This window comes from Danio rerio, chromosome 7 (genome assembly GCF_052040795.2).
Source record: "Danio rerio strain M-AB ecotype USA chromosome 7, GRCz13ab, whole genome shotgun sequence".
NCBI lineage: Eukaryota > Metazoa > Chordata > Actinopteri > Cypriniformes > Danionidae > Danio > Danio rerio.
In genome coordinates this window covers 8,247,813-8,264,892 of record NC_141027.1, presented here as the reverse complement: position 1 = coordinate 8,264,892, position 17,080 = coordinate 8,247,813, and the positions used below count along the sequence as shown (strand labels likewise).

The 17,080-nt window shown below is 35.3% G+C and overlaps 1 protein-coding gene and 1 long non-coding RNA gene across 2 annotated transcripts in view; one reads left to right on the top strand and one right to left on the bottom strand.

Moving 5' to 3' along the window:
- Positions 1–4,688: 4,688 nt before the first annotated feature.
- The window catches only part of f13a1b (coagulation factor XIII, A1 polypeptide b), a 44,491-nt gene continuing 32,099 nt past the window's right edge, over positions 4,689–17,080 (top strand). The window contains 2 exon segments of the mRNA NM_001077154.1: positions 4,689–4,780; positions 10,340–10,541. Coding sequence (NP_001070622.1) covers positions 10,358–10,541 — 184 coding nt within the window. The 5' untranslated portion in view covers positions 4,689–4,780; positions 10,340–10,357.
- On the bottom strand, positions 10,114–15,624 carry LOC147835898 (uncharacterized). Its single transcript, XR_015495365.1, has 3 exons — positions 15,060–15,624; positions 14,738–14,783; positions 10,114–11,158 (listed from the first exon to the last, which is right to left on the bottom strand). It is a non-coding gene; the product is annotated as an uncharacterized LOC147835898 (long non-coding RNA).

Genomic DNA, 17,080 nt, shown 5'->3' with positions numbered 1-17,080 from the left:
CATATTTGTTTTATTTCGGCTGGAATAAAAGCAGTTTTTAATTTTTAAAAAAACATTTAAAGGTCAGTATTATTAGCCCCTTTAAGTTATATTTTTCCGATTAGTGTAACGATCTAAAACGATACAGAACAACGATTTTTTAATGATACCGAACAAACCATCATTATACAGTAACTTCCCTAATTACCCTAACCTGCCTAGTGAACCTAATTACCCTAGTTAAGCCTTTAAATGTCACTTTAAGCCAGAGGTGGGCAAACTCGGTCCTGGAGGGCCGGTGTCCTGCACAGTTCCAACACTAATCAAACACACCTGCTTTTAGATTTCTAGTGATCTGGAAGACACTGATTAGCATGTTCAGGTGTGTTTGATTAGTGTTGCAGCTTAACTATGCAGGATACCGGCCCTCCAAGACTAGTTTGTCTACCTCTGCTTTAAGCCGTATAGAAGTGTCTTGAAAAATATCTAGTATTCTGAGTATATCTAATACTGAGACCTGGAAGGGACGTGATGGTGGGAGAAAAAAAAATGATAGGAAAGTATATATATTTTTTAAGTTTTTGCGAGATAATGCAAAACATCTTTGCGAGGGAAAAAAACTTAAAAAATATATATACTTTCCTATCATTGTTTTTTTTCCCCACTCATTTGTTTTTTCCCCACCATCACATGCTTTCTGGGTCTCCATAAAGATAAAATAAACCAGTTATTAGAAATGACTTCTTAAAACGATTATGTTTAGAAATGTGTTGAAAAAAAATCTGCTCTCCGTTAAACAAAAATAAAGAAAAAAATAAACAGGGGGGCTTATAATTCTGACTTCAACTGTATATATTGAAGTATTTGATATGTTGTGATTTTGGGGTGACACGGTGGCTTAGTGGTTAGCACATTTGCCTCAACAGCAAGAAGGTCGTTGGTTTGAGTGCCGGCTAGGTCAGTTGGCATTTCTGTGTGGAGTGTGCATGTTCTCCCCATGTTGGCATGGGTTTCCTCCGGGTGCTCTGGTTTCCCCTACAGTCCAAATACATGTGCTATAGGTGACTTGGATGAACTAAACTGGTAGTAGTGTACATGTGAGCATGTATGGGTGTTTCCCAGTACTGGGTTGCAGCTGGAAGGGCATCCGCAGTGTAAAACATATGCTGGATAAGTTGGCAGTTCATTCCACTGTGGGGACCCCTGATTAATAAATGGAGCGAGCCGAAAAAAAACAAAAAACGAATGAATAGCAATGAAGAATTGGATTAATTGTGAGATATAAAAGCATTTGATACTTTTAAAAAACTTACAAAATCTAATCCCAAAGGGGCTTTTTAAATCATTTTTAAAAACTATAATGAAATAGTCAATTTATATAGAAAAACAAACAAAAAGCGCTCAGGGGTAATTCAGATATTTGGTTGGTGCTCTTTGGGTAAGCGGTTCATCAAAACAACAACAGGAATCAGTCCAAGGCACTCGAATGAAGGCAGATCCTTGCCGTAACGCGTATTTTTTTTTAAGATTTAGCCGTGTGAATAAGTGAAGTTTATTCATAAACTAATTTCGAGAGGATCATGTGATTATGATTGAACATGGCTGGTTATTAGCATGCATGATCCACCAATCATGCCATTCTAACCCACTATAAAGATCCAGGGTTTTTCACTACAGTTATCTTCGATTTGAAGAATCCCCCCTTCCACACCTACCTCTTCACCTTTCCCTCCATAGGGTGGCACGGTGGCCCAGTGGTTAGCACTGTTGCGTCACAGCAAAAACGTCACCGGTTCTAGTCCTTTAACAGGCCGGTGGTCGTTTCAGTGCGTAGTTTGCATGTTCTTCCCGTGCTCGCGTGGGTTTTCCCCAGGTCCTCCGGTTTCTTCCCACATTTCAAAAAACATGCACAACAAGAGAATTGATCAATCTAAATTTAGCACTACAGTCAATCTCTCACCCCGCAGCATATCTTTCCATAGCTTCAATTTTTAGTCATCAGTATTATCAAGGGGGAGTTGTCGAGATCTACCTAAGCTCAAGGCTCCCCTCTCGCCCTGCAAACGGGAGGGAGCCCAGGGCTCAAGGACCTTTTGAGCTCAGGGCTCTCTCCCGGGACAGCATGCCAAACTTGCTTATAATCAATCATCAGCTAAGTGTGAACTCTTGAAAGGCTTTTTAAATTTTCCACATGTTTTGAGTGCCTTGGACTGATTCCTGTTGTCATTAAATTTATATGTTGTGAGTTTTTATTTATGTGTAGTTAAATTCATTATTTTCGAATCTCTAATCAGAGACTAACTAGACAGCTCTAACTACTTTATTATTAAATCGATAGAATAGACACCAAATAAGCACTAACCAGCATAAACAATATATCATCTTCTTGAAGTAAATATGAAATTCCAGGTACATAATTGATCTCTATTGTAACATATAGATGCCTGTTTCCATCTCTGAATAAAAAAAAAAGAAATTATGACCTTTTTTCATCTTAAAAAACTTTTATTTTCTGGCAATGGTGAGTTTAAATAGTGTTTTTTCCATATTTTTCATGTTTGCTAGTTTTAGTCTAGAGTTCTACATTTTAATTTCCTATCCTGTTTGAGCACTGGTTATCCAGATTTAGTGATCCTGAAAAGTACCTACCCACATAGCAAAATTTCTCTGGCCCAGCTCTGGCCCACACAATCAGGTTTTGCTTGGCCCACATGCCGCAGTGAATTACGGTACATGACTGGACCAAATCTGGCTTCCAGACAAGGGCCAAACACGGACCATATCTGGGCCAAGTCTCAGCCAAGTTAATAACTCATAACTGGGCCTGAACTGGGCCAGATAGGTTGGTGTGTCACGATTGCAATGAAATTGATAAACCCATGGAGTGATGCGCTTTAGGCACACTCTGGGCACGCTTTTTCTCAAAGTGACCTGATTGGTAGAATTTTTTTTTCTTTACTCAAAAATGATTTTAGTGTATTTTAAATGTGGGTCAAGACTGGCCAAACTCAAATGGCCCGCTTATCAAATTTTTAAATCTGGGCCAAATACTACGTTTTTCAGTCCCAAATCTTGTGTGCCGCCTTAAAGGTGGTGCCACCTCTGCCAAACCCGGGCCATGTTTGGCCACATGCTGTATGCCAGTGCCGGATGAATGCCTGCTGTGCCAGCTTTATGCCAAATCTGGGCCAGAATTCTTTGCTACTAGGGTATATTCGAATCAGATTGATACAATCCAATGTTGCTTTGTAAAACTGTCTCAAAAAGTGAGCTGGATTACATAATTATGGATCACAAAAAAAGGATTACTAAATCCGTATCAATTTTATCTGGATTAAACATTTTTAAAAACCGGGCCCAGGTTAAACTTTCTGATACCTTTATGGCAATAAAATACATTAAACACAAATACAGGCCACAACTGAACATTCAGGATGATCTCTGATTGGCGATCTCCAAAATTAAACCAAGAATAGACTTGTGCTGAAAACATTGTGTCTATCAGTCTCTTTAGTTAAGGTTAATATTAAATTGAGGGGCGAGGCAGTGGCGCAGTAGGTAGTCCTGTCACCTCACAGCAAGAAGGTCGCTGGGTTGCTGGTTCGAACCTCGGCTCAGTTGGCATTTCTGTTTGGAGTTTGCATGTTCTCCATGCCTTTGCGTGGGTTTCCTCCGGGTGCTCCGGTCTCCCCCACAGTCCAAAGACATGCGGTACAGGTGAATTGGGTAGGCTAAATTGTCCATAGTGTATGAGTGTGTGTGTGAATGTGTGTGTGGATGTTTCCCAGAGATGGGTTGCGGCTGGAATGGCATCCGCTGCGTAAAAACTTGCTGGATAATTTGGCGGTTCATTCCGCTGTGGTGACCCAGGATTAATAAAGGGAGTAAGCCGACAAGAAAATGAATGAATATTAAATTGAACTGATTAATAAATGACTATAAAAATGATATGGTTGTTAGACTGCTGCACTTTTTTGTGTTGGCAATATGCTCAGGTTTATATAGGCTTATTGTTGTGCGCGCAGCGTTTGTATATTTAGAACCACCTTGAGGGAATTTGGGGGTTGCAAGTCACTAGTGTTGTTATTTCAGGGATTACAGGCTAAAAAAGTTCGGGAACCTTTCGTTTAGCTGTTTTTTCTTTACAGTATCTTGTTTTCTTTTCCTCTCTCTCTCTCTCTCTCTTTTCAAACACATAACTGCACGGTGAGCTCTGACAGATACTGCACAAATGTTACCGCTTCCTATTTTATTTTGTTATTCAGAAGCTGAAACTTGCTTCTTTAAATGTCTAAATGATTGACAGCTTGACTCCACCCTTATTCGGGTAAACACCAATCATAGAAGAGCATAGATATCATTGAAGAGGAAACTCTTTATAGTTTAAACTCTTTATAGGGATTCATATAGCACATAAAATGTTGAAAACTCAAATATTTCATGAAGAAAAGACTTCATGGTGGACAGACAGCATGAAGTCATTTCTTCATGAAATATTTGAAAGAGAGGATTGTGGTCAATTCTGCTTTTGTGTGTTATTTGGTTAAATATATTCTCACCACAAGCCACACAAACTCACACATGCAGCAGTTTTCTACTTCCACTCTGATCTTACACACACCCTCTGCTTTTATAGTGTTGTGCTAATCTGCATACATGGACACACCCATTCATGTGGGATATCTCTCTCTCACACACACAGGGTCATTCCAGCTCCATATAAAGCTGAAGGCAGAAGCCGTCCTGATGTGATCCCAGACTCCAGGATCTGACGCCATTTATCAACCCAGTAGTGTTCCAGGTTAGTACACTTTGTTCAAACTTTGCACAACTTTTAAACAGAAGTTTGGGTGTTCACTAAAGGCTGCATTTATTTCAACAAAAATACTGTCAAATTAGAAAAAAAGCTGAAATATTATTGCATTTTTATATAACAGCTTTTTATTTTCATATGTTTTATATTTCATGCTTTAATCTAGTCTTCAATCTAAAAAATAAATGTTCTTTCGTGGCACCAGTGCTCGCATGATCAACCTTTTAACATTCAAGGAAGCTTTTTTACTGCACAAAATGTTCTTTATGAGAGACAAAAGTTCCTTAAGTTATTAAAATACTCTTCATGCTACTGTTTATTTTAGTAAATTATCCCTGAAAGTTCTTTGGAGAAACAAAAATGGTTTTATATATGGCATTATATTTTAGGAGTGTCCTCACAAACAATTCTAATGTTATTTAATTGTCAAGGAAAGTTTCTTATCTGTGTTGAAAATAGCTGTGCTCTTTACTAACCGGTAATTTGATAAATAAATAGATAGATCTTCACAGAGGTCTCCAACCTAAATATGTCCCGCAGAAATAATCTGCAGCTCTAATTAAACACACCTGAAGCAGCCAATCAAGCTCTTGAGGATTATTTAAAAACACACTGAAGCAGGTTGAGTTCCCCGTAAGGTTGCTGTAGTACATGCAAACTAAGACATGACATGAAGGAAAACATTTTCATTAGCTGAAATGCATTTGTAAAAATTCACAATTAATAAAAAAAAAATTTAAATTAAATGTAGCTAAAAACGCTGAAAAACTAAATTTAAATGATAACCAACAAAGATAATAATTTTTAGAAATAAGCACTCTTTCTGGATGAAAAATCAGACCTGCAGCTGTTTATGTAATTTCCCATACATGTACTTTTATGTACAGACAAACACACGATTGTGTATATATATATATATATATATATATATATATATATATATATATATATATATATATATATATATATATATATATATATATAATCGTGTGTTTGTCTATATATATAAATTTCCTTCAAACTGTTGTGAGAAGCTTGTGGAAGGATGTCCAAAACATTTGACCAAAGTTATACCGTTTAAAAGCAAAGCTAAAAAAAAAAATTAAATACCAAGGAAATGTGTGTAAACTTTTGACTTTAGAAATTAATAAAAAATTCTCAAAAAAAATCTCTCATTATTCTGGCATTTAGCAAATGTAAATCATTCAGGTAATCCTAACGGACCTAAAATAGTAAACGTTTAGTGTGATTTACCATCAGACATTTAATAAAAAATATGTGTATGTAAACTTCTGGGTTCAACTATAAGTGTATGTTTTTGAGAAGAGCGTAGATCACAGGTGTCAAACTCAGTTTAACGTATAGCTTTAACTTTTATTAAATACACCTGATCCAACTAATTGAGTCCTTCAGACATGTTTTAATCCTCCAGGGCCCGGTTTTTCAAAAGTTTCAATCCGGATTTAGTAATTCTGTTACATAATCCATGCAGCTTGCTTTTTAAGACAGTTTTTCAAAGCATCATCGGATTGGATCAATCTGATCCGGATAGAAACTTTTCAGGATCATTAAATCTGGATAACCAGTGCTCAAACAGGATAGGAAATCACAATGTAGAACTATAGATATGTAAAGAGCAACAAGTAGAATAGCCAGTGTGGGGTCAATATAACTTTATTGAAAGTGAAAACACTCACATTAAAAAAAAATAAAAACAAGAAAAACTCCATCCTCTTCCAGCAGTCCGCTCATCTGAGACCTTCAACGCTGTACATTGAGGATATTTATAACAAGTTCCAATTATATAAATATTGACAAACCCAAACACTGGTTGAATTTGGTTCTATAGATTTAACTTTTAACTTGATTTAGTAAGTAAACACCCAGAATTGGGTAAAAAAAAAAAAACAGCAAGAGACAAGTAGTTGTCTTTGAAAATAATGTTTGAATCTTAAACTAATTATACATGATTAATATGTCTCGTTTTAATAACATGTCTCATTTTTCATACTTGTGTTTGTGAAAGCGAGTCTGTGAGTGTAACCATGCAAAGCCAATTATTTTGTGCAGTTTGCAGAACGCAGCTATTTTAATTTGTGCCACCATCTGTTTTAAATCTGCATGCTAACCACAGAAGATCAAGCCTGCTTTTTTTATTTTAAGAGCCTCAATATTTTTTTCCTTCTAGTTTACCTTAATTGCCAGTGTGGAAAAGTGTGATCAGTGTGTTTAGGGGCTTTAGAAGCTAACAGAGGCTTCAGTGTGTGTTCATGGTGTTACTCATGCTCTTCGGTGGGACAAACATCTCCTCAAACTTCACACCTCATTCAGCAGACGCCCTTATGTAATCTGTCATGCAGGTGTGTGTGTGTGTGTGTGTCTGCGGTGACATATTCTAGCACCATGAAACCAGTGTTTGTGCAACATGTCGTAAAAATAGGTTTTCCATGTTTTAATGTTGGGAAATACAGGAATAGGCAGCTGGATGGGAAAATGTCACCTGCATGTTGTTTTTTTATATCCATCCGGAATTATTAACAGCACCCAAGAGTGAATGACAAGGTGTCATGTAAAAACTCACACAGAAACTTAGTTTATGTCATTTAAATCTCCATAGTTCAAATGGACGGCTCTTGTTTTAATTTTATTCTTGAAAAATAATTTATCAGTGCATATTATGAACACCGATTAAAATAACTGCTCCTCCTTCAACTACATCTCTGATTGGTGCATATTGACGAGGTGGCAGGATCAACTTGTCAGCCTTATTAGATTCACTAATAGTAAACTACATCCATCCAATCAAATCCCCATGTACAAAATAAAGCCCTTTCTTTGTGTATTTGTTTGTTTGTTTGTTTTTATTTAGCAATTTTAACAAAAATATACAAACAACTTCAATTATACTAATTGGATTGTCTAATTGAACAATTAGACCAATTCACTTGAAATTTTTTTTTGTCATTGTAGAAGCTTTTGTACTTCTAAAGACTGTGGACTGTTGTAAAGCCTTGACATTGTACCCGTTTTAAGGGCTCATATTTATTTAGAATTTCAAGAGATGGATTTGTTTTCAAAACCCCTTTTTATACACTCAAATTTACATTTGCTGCTTGTTTAAACTACTTATTTAAAATGAGTTGCACCAACAAGATTATTAAGTTGTTGTTTTTTTAAAGAGATTATTAAGAGGAAAACTTAATTGTTTTTACAGATTTAGGTGGATTAAACAAAACATATTAAGTTAACTTAATTGATTTATATTAGGACAACATGAAGTAATTGTGTGGAACCCAGCAGTTTTACAGTGTATAGTTCTATACAATAATAAAAAAGGGTAACACTTTATTTTGATGGTTCGTTTGAGTATTACTGTCTGTTTAATATTAGCTGATACTGCTCCTTCAACAGACATTTAACTGACTATAAGAAACTTTGCAAGTACATGTCAACTTACACTAACCCAAACCCCAACCTAACAGTCTACGTATAATCTAATTGGCATGTACAGATGCAGTGTAACTTAAATTCAACAAACGGACCATCAAAATTAAGTGTGATCTAAAAAAAACTTTTGTTACTCATATATACATCACAATTGGAATCAAAAACTTTTGTTTCTTTCTGACTTGATAAATGGCACAACAGCATTTTGGTTAAAACTAATTAAAAATGATGGTTTACAAACAAGCTGAAAATCGGTTTATTATACATTTCTTCTGTTAAACACAAAGGACATTATTTTGAAGAATGCTTGAGAATGGTAACCATTGACATCCATAGTATGAAAAGCAAATACTATGGAAGTCGGTGGTTAATATTTTCTAAAATTTTACAAAATGTCTTCTTTAGTGTTTAAAAAAAAAAAAAAAAAAAAAAAAAAAAATATATATATATATATATATATATATATATATATATATATATATATATATATATATATATACATACATAAAGTTTGATCAACTTGAGGGCGAGTAAATAGTGAGTACATTTTCATTTTTAAGTGAACTGTCTCGTTATCAAATTAGATTGTTTTTGTAATTCTTAAAGGTGTATTATCTTTGGTATGTTTTATATTTGAACAATAACAAACTGCTTCAATTGTTAAAGACATACTTTTTTAAAGAATGTTGTAATAATTTAAAGCTGTACTTGCTAGTCTAGCTTACGTTACAACATTGGACTCTTTATTTGCAGCAGTAAATTACTGAAAGAAAGCCAAAATCCCTGCAGTAAATCTGTGATTCGGCACATGCTTTGAGTTTGTTTTTGTGCAAAATATCTGCGATGCAAAACAGATTCCATAAATGACGCACATCCTGTTTACATTCTTAAAAGGATTTCTATTTGGGGGGTTGGGGTTCTATTGTTCCACAAAAGAACCTTGAAACTTCCACGGATTATAACTTTGCTCTTTAGAATTTTAGAATGTTCTTCAAAGAAAATGATTCTTTTAAAAATGTTTTTATGTGCTGTTGGGGATGTTTTCATCCACTCTGGGATGATTTTGAGTCGTAATTTGGTCACAACTTTCTGTTTTTCAGCAAATGAACTGATTTTTGATGACATCTTATGTTGACACATATTTTGCAAAAATGCTTTGGATTTTTTCAAAAACACAATACACTCTGGACAAATATACTAATATGTTTGTGTGTGTTTTGCCCCCATTGACTTCCATTATAATAACATTGTTTTAATTGCAAGGCATATTAATATGCATTTTAGATTTCTGTTTTTTCTGTTGGGAAGAGGTAAAAAAAAAAAAAAGGTATTTTTACTGTTCATCATCAGTTTCTGTGCAAAAAATAGCGAAGTTTCGTTATTTTAAAAGATGTGTGTGTGATACAGACCTTTTCGGACTTATCTTTCTGTCTGAGAAAATCAGAATAGGCAGCTCAGTTCTCAGAACACGGTAAACATAGTAAATGTATTTATGGACACACACTATAATCTGTTTTACAAAGCCAGAAATCTATCTAAAGGGTTAATGCTGACAACTGATGATCAACAGTAAAACATTCCAAACAGGGAAAACCAGCAACAATCAAGAATGCATGATTGTATGGCTTATTCACATATTGTTCATGGCTTTACAATCAAAAACTGTGGGTATAATGGAAGTCAATGGGGCAAAAACAGCCACCAACATAATGAAAGGATAAATTTGGACAATACACATGGGTTAAAAATGTCCCCACCCCTAGTGTGGTATCTGCGCATTTAAAAAAATAATAATAATAAATATATATATATATATATATATATATATATATATATATATATATATATATATATATATATATATATATCAGCAAAAAAAAATTATTCAAAGATAATTCCTTGGATTTACTCAATATTTTTACGTTAAGTGGTTGTAAACAATTTATTTGGCCTGAATTTAAACAAACAAATTAAGTTGAACATTTTTTAATTTAATTTGTTTGTTTAAATTCAACACAAATAAATTGTTTGCAACAGTTCTGCATGCAACACTTTTTTCAGTGTACATTGTTGTATTGCATCTGATGTGTATGTGTTCAGGATCTTCCCTTATCTATCATGGCTGATCAAGTGGCTCCAGAGAACCCGACCCCTGCTGCTGCACCCACCGTTCGGCCCAAACAGCGGGTGTCCCACCGTGGACGCAGCGCAGGAGGCAGAGCCAGCTCCAATCAACAAGAGGGCAAGGTGGAGGAGTTTGAGCCCTTCATGCTGATGCCCAGAGGACCTCCACCACTCACTGGTGAGTCGGAGGAAATATTTGCTGCATCGGTGAATAAAAATATATACAATTAAAGTCAGAATTATTCGCCCTCCTGTGATTTTTATTTTTTGTTTTTCAAATATTTCCCAAATGATGATTAACAGAGCAAGGGAATTTTCACAGTATTTCCTTTAAGGTTTTTTCTTCTGGAGAAAGTCTTATTTATTTTATTTCGGCTAGAATAAAAGCAGTTCTTAATTTTTTAAAATCCATGTTAAGGTCAAAATATTAGCACCCTTAAGCAATATTTGTTTTTGATAGTCTACAGCAGGGATTCCCAAACTTTTTAATTCCGGGACCCACTTAGGCAAGTAGTTCAATCTCAAGACCTACCATAATATTTATTATGGAAAAATGGGTAAAAAAATGTATCCATTCAAAGCTGTCAAAATATATGGTGTGCGGCTTTTTGGATTTTGCGATTTGATATGCACAAAATGAGGCTCGAAGTGCTTGTTGTGGGATGCTGGCTGTAACTGTGTTTATTTTTTTTGTTGAAAAAGATCCTCTTCATTTTTCAGAAGAGAATATGATCAACCTTTGATCAAGACCCTTGATTATGATCAAGCACCGTCACATCGCAGTAAATTCCACTGCTAGTGTACATATAGCAGGGGTGATAGCGTTCCGGCACCACGCCGGATTTCCGGCGTACTGTGGCTGCGGGTAGGGTTGTGTCGGTGAGGAAATTTCCCCACCGGTTAATCGACATGTGACAACACCGGTAATACCGGTATCACCGTGGGAGTGGGCATTTTTTCATTTCCTCCTTTTTTCTGCTTTTAAATAGCTTATAAATGCGTGCGTATAATACTTTCACTTTCAGTTTTGCGGGAGTTGCCAATTCGGTGTCAATTGAATGGACAGAAAAGAAACTACAAAAAAAAATTCCTGTTATTAAACAAAACATAACTTATTTACATAACGAATAAAACACAACACTGCTACAGGCTGAAAAAAACTGTGTAAGTTGGAACCACACAAATAACAACCATAAACGCCTATGTTATATATTAACAGCTTAGTCCTTATGAACAATCCGTTTATAAAATACATTATTAACGAATCTATAGGCTATTGAAGAAAAAACCGAATATGAAATATGATCCTTGCATAATGATCACAACTAAACAAGCGAGCACTCATTTTATATTTAAACTATATGAAAAAAAATTAAGAATTGGAACATTATGTAAAAAATCAAAGCGCCTCGTCAGAGCTAAACATCACCGCACATGTGTCAGTTTACAGCTTCTGGAAAGATCAGACAACCTATACAGATCACACAATCTCAATAAACAACATGTAAATGTATAAATATTTCGATAAGTATTGTTATGGAATATTTATAACTAAATGATCTTGCTTTTTTGGTTTTATCGATACAGCTTTGATCTCTCTTACAAGCGGCAGTTACAGGCGCAGCATAAGGGCGTCTCACACTGTCAGTGGCGGAATACACACAGCACTGCCAAGACGTTTTATTTATTTATTTATTTTTTTTTTGCAGATTTGCGCGTTGTTCCTTTAAAAAAAAACCTTTTATTTTTTTAATTCTCTCAAGTTAATGTTGTCTATCGAGTAACTATCGAGTCCCTCGGATTGGAGTTCATTGCGCATTAAGACTATTGACCAACCGCCCTGTAAGTTTAAACACTACAGGTCCACAGCTCTGGTGTGGTATGAATTAAACGTTTTAAATGACAGCGAGACATGCTACGTTTAGTTTTTATTGTAAAATATACATTATAACCCATTACACGGTAAAATTATATGTTTTGAATGGCTTGTCTATTGACGGCGTATAGCCGTTAATTAAATATGCTGAGCATATTTTCATTAAAATCAAAACACATTAATACAAATTAGCCACCCTTTGATTTTTTTTCGTTTACGTATATTTTTATCAAACGAAAAATGCAATGAATTGTTAATTTTAGTTTTCATTTTATTAGAATTAATAGGCCTATAATTTATAGGCTACACAACTCATATATTTGGCTCCAATTGCGTTTTTACAGATATCCTACCAATAGACTTTTTTTTGGCTCAAAGACATTTATGCCTATTAAGTTTTGCAACTTGACTTGTGTTGTGGCTCGATGTCTGAATGAGAGAGAGAGAGAGAGAGAGAGAGAGAGAGAGAGAGAGAGAGAGAGAGAGAGAGAGAGAGGAAGAGAAATCAGTCCTCAGATTCGATGTGTGGCCGCACGTCTCAGTTACTTTATTGCAATTTTTAATATTGGCTCATCTAAATAAACTTTTCATATATTAAAAGCCGAAATATTGCCAGACAGAAGAAGCAACTTTCGGTTTTTGAAGAGAGCGGCCTCAGTTATAAAAGATGCGCGCACACAGGATTCGATCTTTTTGGCCTAGACATTATGGATTTTTTTGACATTAAACACATAATCAAGTGAAAATAAGCTGAACTTCGGAAAAAGTCCTCACGTTGCCACGATGTTTCTCTGCAGTTGGATTGTCAATGGCGCGGCATTGCTAAATCACTCGTTTTAATTAAAAAAAAGATAGGCTATTTATTATTAAACATTGTGAGATGATGGTCGCGTGATTTTTTTTTTTAAATGAGAGTATGCGTTGCGTATTTGTCTGTTTGATCAGTTTGCCTTCTCAGATCATCACGACTTGCCTAAAATAAAAGATATAAAACAGTTCAAGTATAAAACAATGGTAGCTTAAACGTTAAAGAATGTGTGCTATTAGGCGCATAGTTTGCTTATAAAAAGCTTGCAGGACATCGAGGCGCCAGAGCAATCACTTGCATTTTTTCAGTGGGAGCAATTTAAAGTTATCCGTCATTTTTGCTCACAAAGTACGAGTAATACATCAAAAAACGTTACAGCGTTTTTATAAAATAAAGAAAACCAAAATTATGCGCTTTCTGTCGTCTGGTTTTTGAACAGGAGCGCTTAACAAAATGAAGCAAAATGTATATGCCTCACAGACATAATAAATATATTTATAGAAAGCTTTAAATTATTACTTAACGAAATAAAACAAATCGAAAACAAAAAAACTCCTTCATGTAATCCGTAAAGATGAATTTCTCTCTAAAGGCGAGTCCAAGAGGAGATTGCCAGTCAGGATCTTTGCGACACTGACTCAGAATAAGTTTATTAATAAATAATTAAGATATGTCCTTACTCTTTCCTCGACACATTCATTGTTGTTTGTTTTTGCCGGTGCTTGGGGCGAGTTTTAGCTTATTGTGTGCGCTTGAACGCGGATTCGCAGTAGCAGTTTTAACATGGAGTGACACGACATCTGACGTACAGATGACACTGGCACATGCCACTGATTAGTGACACTTCCGGTGGCACGTACGGTTTTCCACTCATGTGTCACTCGCTATTGGCATGTGTAGTGACCTGTGTCACTCAGAGTGTCGCGCTGCATGTCACTGCAGTGACATCGACACCCGGCGAAGCTTATGACATTAATTAACACGAGCAAAACCATATTTAATCATTGCGCGACTTTTAACCTAGTTTATCGCGTCGCAAATTAGTTTATTTGCTGAGCTACTCCACGATGTTTTAATTTAAACGCATTTATTTTATGTATTCCTAGTCATACTTCCGTACGTAATATAGTCATTTGACAGTACATGTCAGTCAAATTTATTGTGGCATGCTTATGTATGGGAGGGGTTACACTTATCTGTTGTACTGTATATTATTGCATGTTCTATGTTTTTAATTCATTCGTTTATTTTATTATTTAACTTATTTTCATTTTAAGGTATTTTAAATAATATCCTTTAAAAAGTTATAATAAAATGCATGTTGAAAACTCGTAACATATATGCATGTAAGATAACAGGTGTCATTTGCCTAATGATTTTTAAATATTAAAGCAAAGAGACTTATAAGATTAATGTGCTTATAACGTGCTTAGACTGACATCTACTGGCACATGTCACAAGATCACTGACACTGGCATGTGTCACTGACATTACTGGCATGTGTCTAAAAACAGCCACTTGACAACAATGATGATCAGGGTTACACATAGGCTGTTAATATATTTGGGCCCAGGGGCCCACAAGTTATGTGTTAAAAGTGCGTTGCATACATAGTACCCCCACCCCTACTCACCTCAGGGACAAGGAAAAAAAGTTCAGGCTCAGGAATTTTTTCCACTATCAGCCCTGCATATAGTCATAAGAAACTAAATAGCTTTTTGATCAACTACTACAAGCTACTTTCAAGAAACGACTAAAAACTCAACTATTTAGTCTCCACTACACTTCCTAATCTGCAATTGCCTCTCTGAATATCACACTAACTGTACCATAAAAAAAAAAAAAAACTAATACTACTAATACTTCCCTTCTTAGACTTTACAGACCTGAAACTTGCCTATAGCACTTATTCATTGTTTCTCTTGGTTGTGTAAATTGCTTCCTTGTCCTCATTTGTAAGTCGCTTTGGATAAAAGCGTCTGCTAAATGACTAAATGTAAATGTAAATGTACAAGCTGGGAATAGGTCAGATAAATATGCCAATGCAATTAACGTTATTGCTGAATAGATCTAATATTTACACATTTGCTTGAGGAAGGAAGGATGGGGGTAGTTACATTACTATTACTATTTTCCATAACATCTATGCCCTTCCATAACATTAGCTGACGTTAAAACTAACAGATAGCACTGTAGCTATTTATTGATTAGCAATCTGTCAACGTTGGGGTATAAAAAAATGGGACAACAAATTGCTTCAGATGATAGAATAGATAGCAAACAATAGAAAATATTGACAATAAAATAAAAGGTTTAGCCTATTAAAATCAATGGCGTATTCAGAAATTAAATAAAGCCATAAAATCTACTTTACCTTTAATAGTATTTGGATATTGATTACAGTTACTATAGTTATTTAGTGCAGAGCAGCAAATGAATCTCTTATTGTGTTTTGTTTAATAACAGAGGTGTTAATGTAAGAATGCACAGATCTATAATGAATATTCGACTACTTGAGTAACTGTTTGTGCTCATTTAAGAGAAAATTAGTTGTGTTTACAATAAAACACGCAAGACTTAGCAAAAAAAAAAACGAAAAAAATAGGCATTTTTCTGACGGTCCCTTACTAAGAGCTCCGCTTAGCGCAAGCTCTAACGGCTAACGCAGATTGCGAGGCCTCAAACGGAGCAGTGCTCATAATGTGGAGCGAAAAAAAAAAGAAAAAGACAGCTGAGAAACAAAACCAGCTTTGTCTTTTTTTTAGGAAATACTCTTTAGATATTTTTAGGGTAAGAGATTTTGAGTTATTGCCGTCAATCGTACTGGATTTGATTCACCGCAATGTAAATATAGCTGCAGCTATGTGACGTAGCGAGACCCACCTTTGTTCACTGTGCGAGCCACAGTTTGAAAACCCCTGGTCTACAGAATAAACCTCACCTATACAATGACCTGCCTACTTAACCTAAATGTCACTTTCAGCTGTATAAAAGAAAAATGATATATTTCTTGAAAAATATCTAGTCAAATATTTTTTACTGTCATCATGGCAAAGATAAAATAACCCAGTTATTAGAAACGAGTTATTAAAACTATTATGTTTAGAAATGGGTTGAAAAAATATTTCAGATAAACAGGAATTGGTGGAAAATATACAGGGGCTAATAATTCTGACCTCAACTATATTTGCAATTGTTTCCTGCAAGCAGGCACGTGCACACATAGGGCTCAACCTGTGCAGTGCACATGCCCTTTTTAGTCTTGGATAGAAAGTGCCCTTCTAAAACGATCAAAAGCGCCCCCGCGACGCAACACACCCTTGGTCCCGCCCTTCAGTAGGCGCGCGACAACACAGCTGATCAGAACGCGCGAGACAACACCGCTCTTTAGTACGCGCGCGACAACACCCCCCACCCCCTAGCTCTTCAAAAAATTTATCCTGCACATGCCCTTTGGACGGTCTCTGCACGGGCCTGCCTGTAAGTAACGAAATGCTGCAGAAATTGAAAATGAATGAGTATTTGCTTTATAAATTTGCTTACAAAATGGAAGCTACAAGCAGTCAAATACACGTTTAATGTCCTTTTAAAATTTTGTGGCTCATTTAAGTTGTGTTAAATAGAATATAAGGCAAAAATGGGAATTTTGATTAACTGTGTGTGGTGAATACAAAGATGCCAAAAACAAATCAACACATTACACTCTCTTGCTGCTTCTAAGTATTAAATAATTAAACTCTTTTATTTTAAAATGGGGAAAATGCTCATTTATTCAATTAGGCAAATTCATTATTTTCCAAAAATATATCGGCATTTACATCAAATATTAGTTGTGTAAAGTATTAGAATAAGGGACATTTGTCTAAAATACACATAGAAATGAAACTAAAATGAGCTTTGAGTTTTAATTCATTACTCTTTACTGAGAGTGACTCTTCTATTTGGGGTTCGAGTGGTTTTGTTTACTATTTGTTTACTCTGTCTTATCCAGTCAAAGTCTTTAACAGAAAGGCTAAAACAAACAATCTAATGA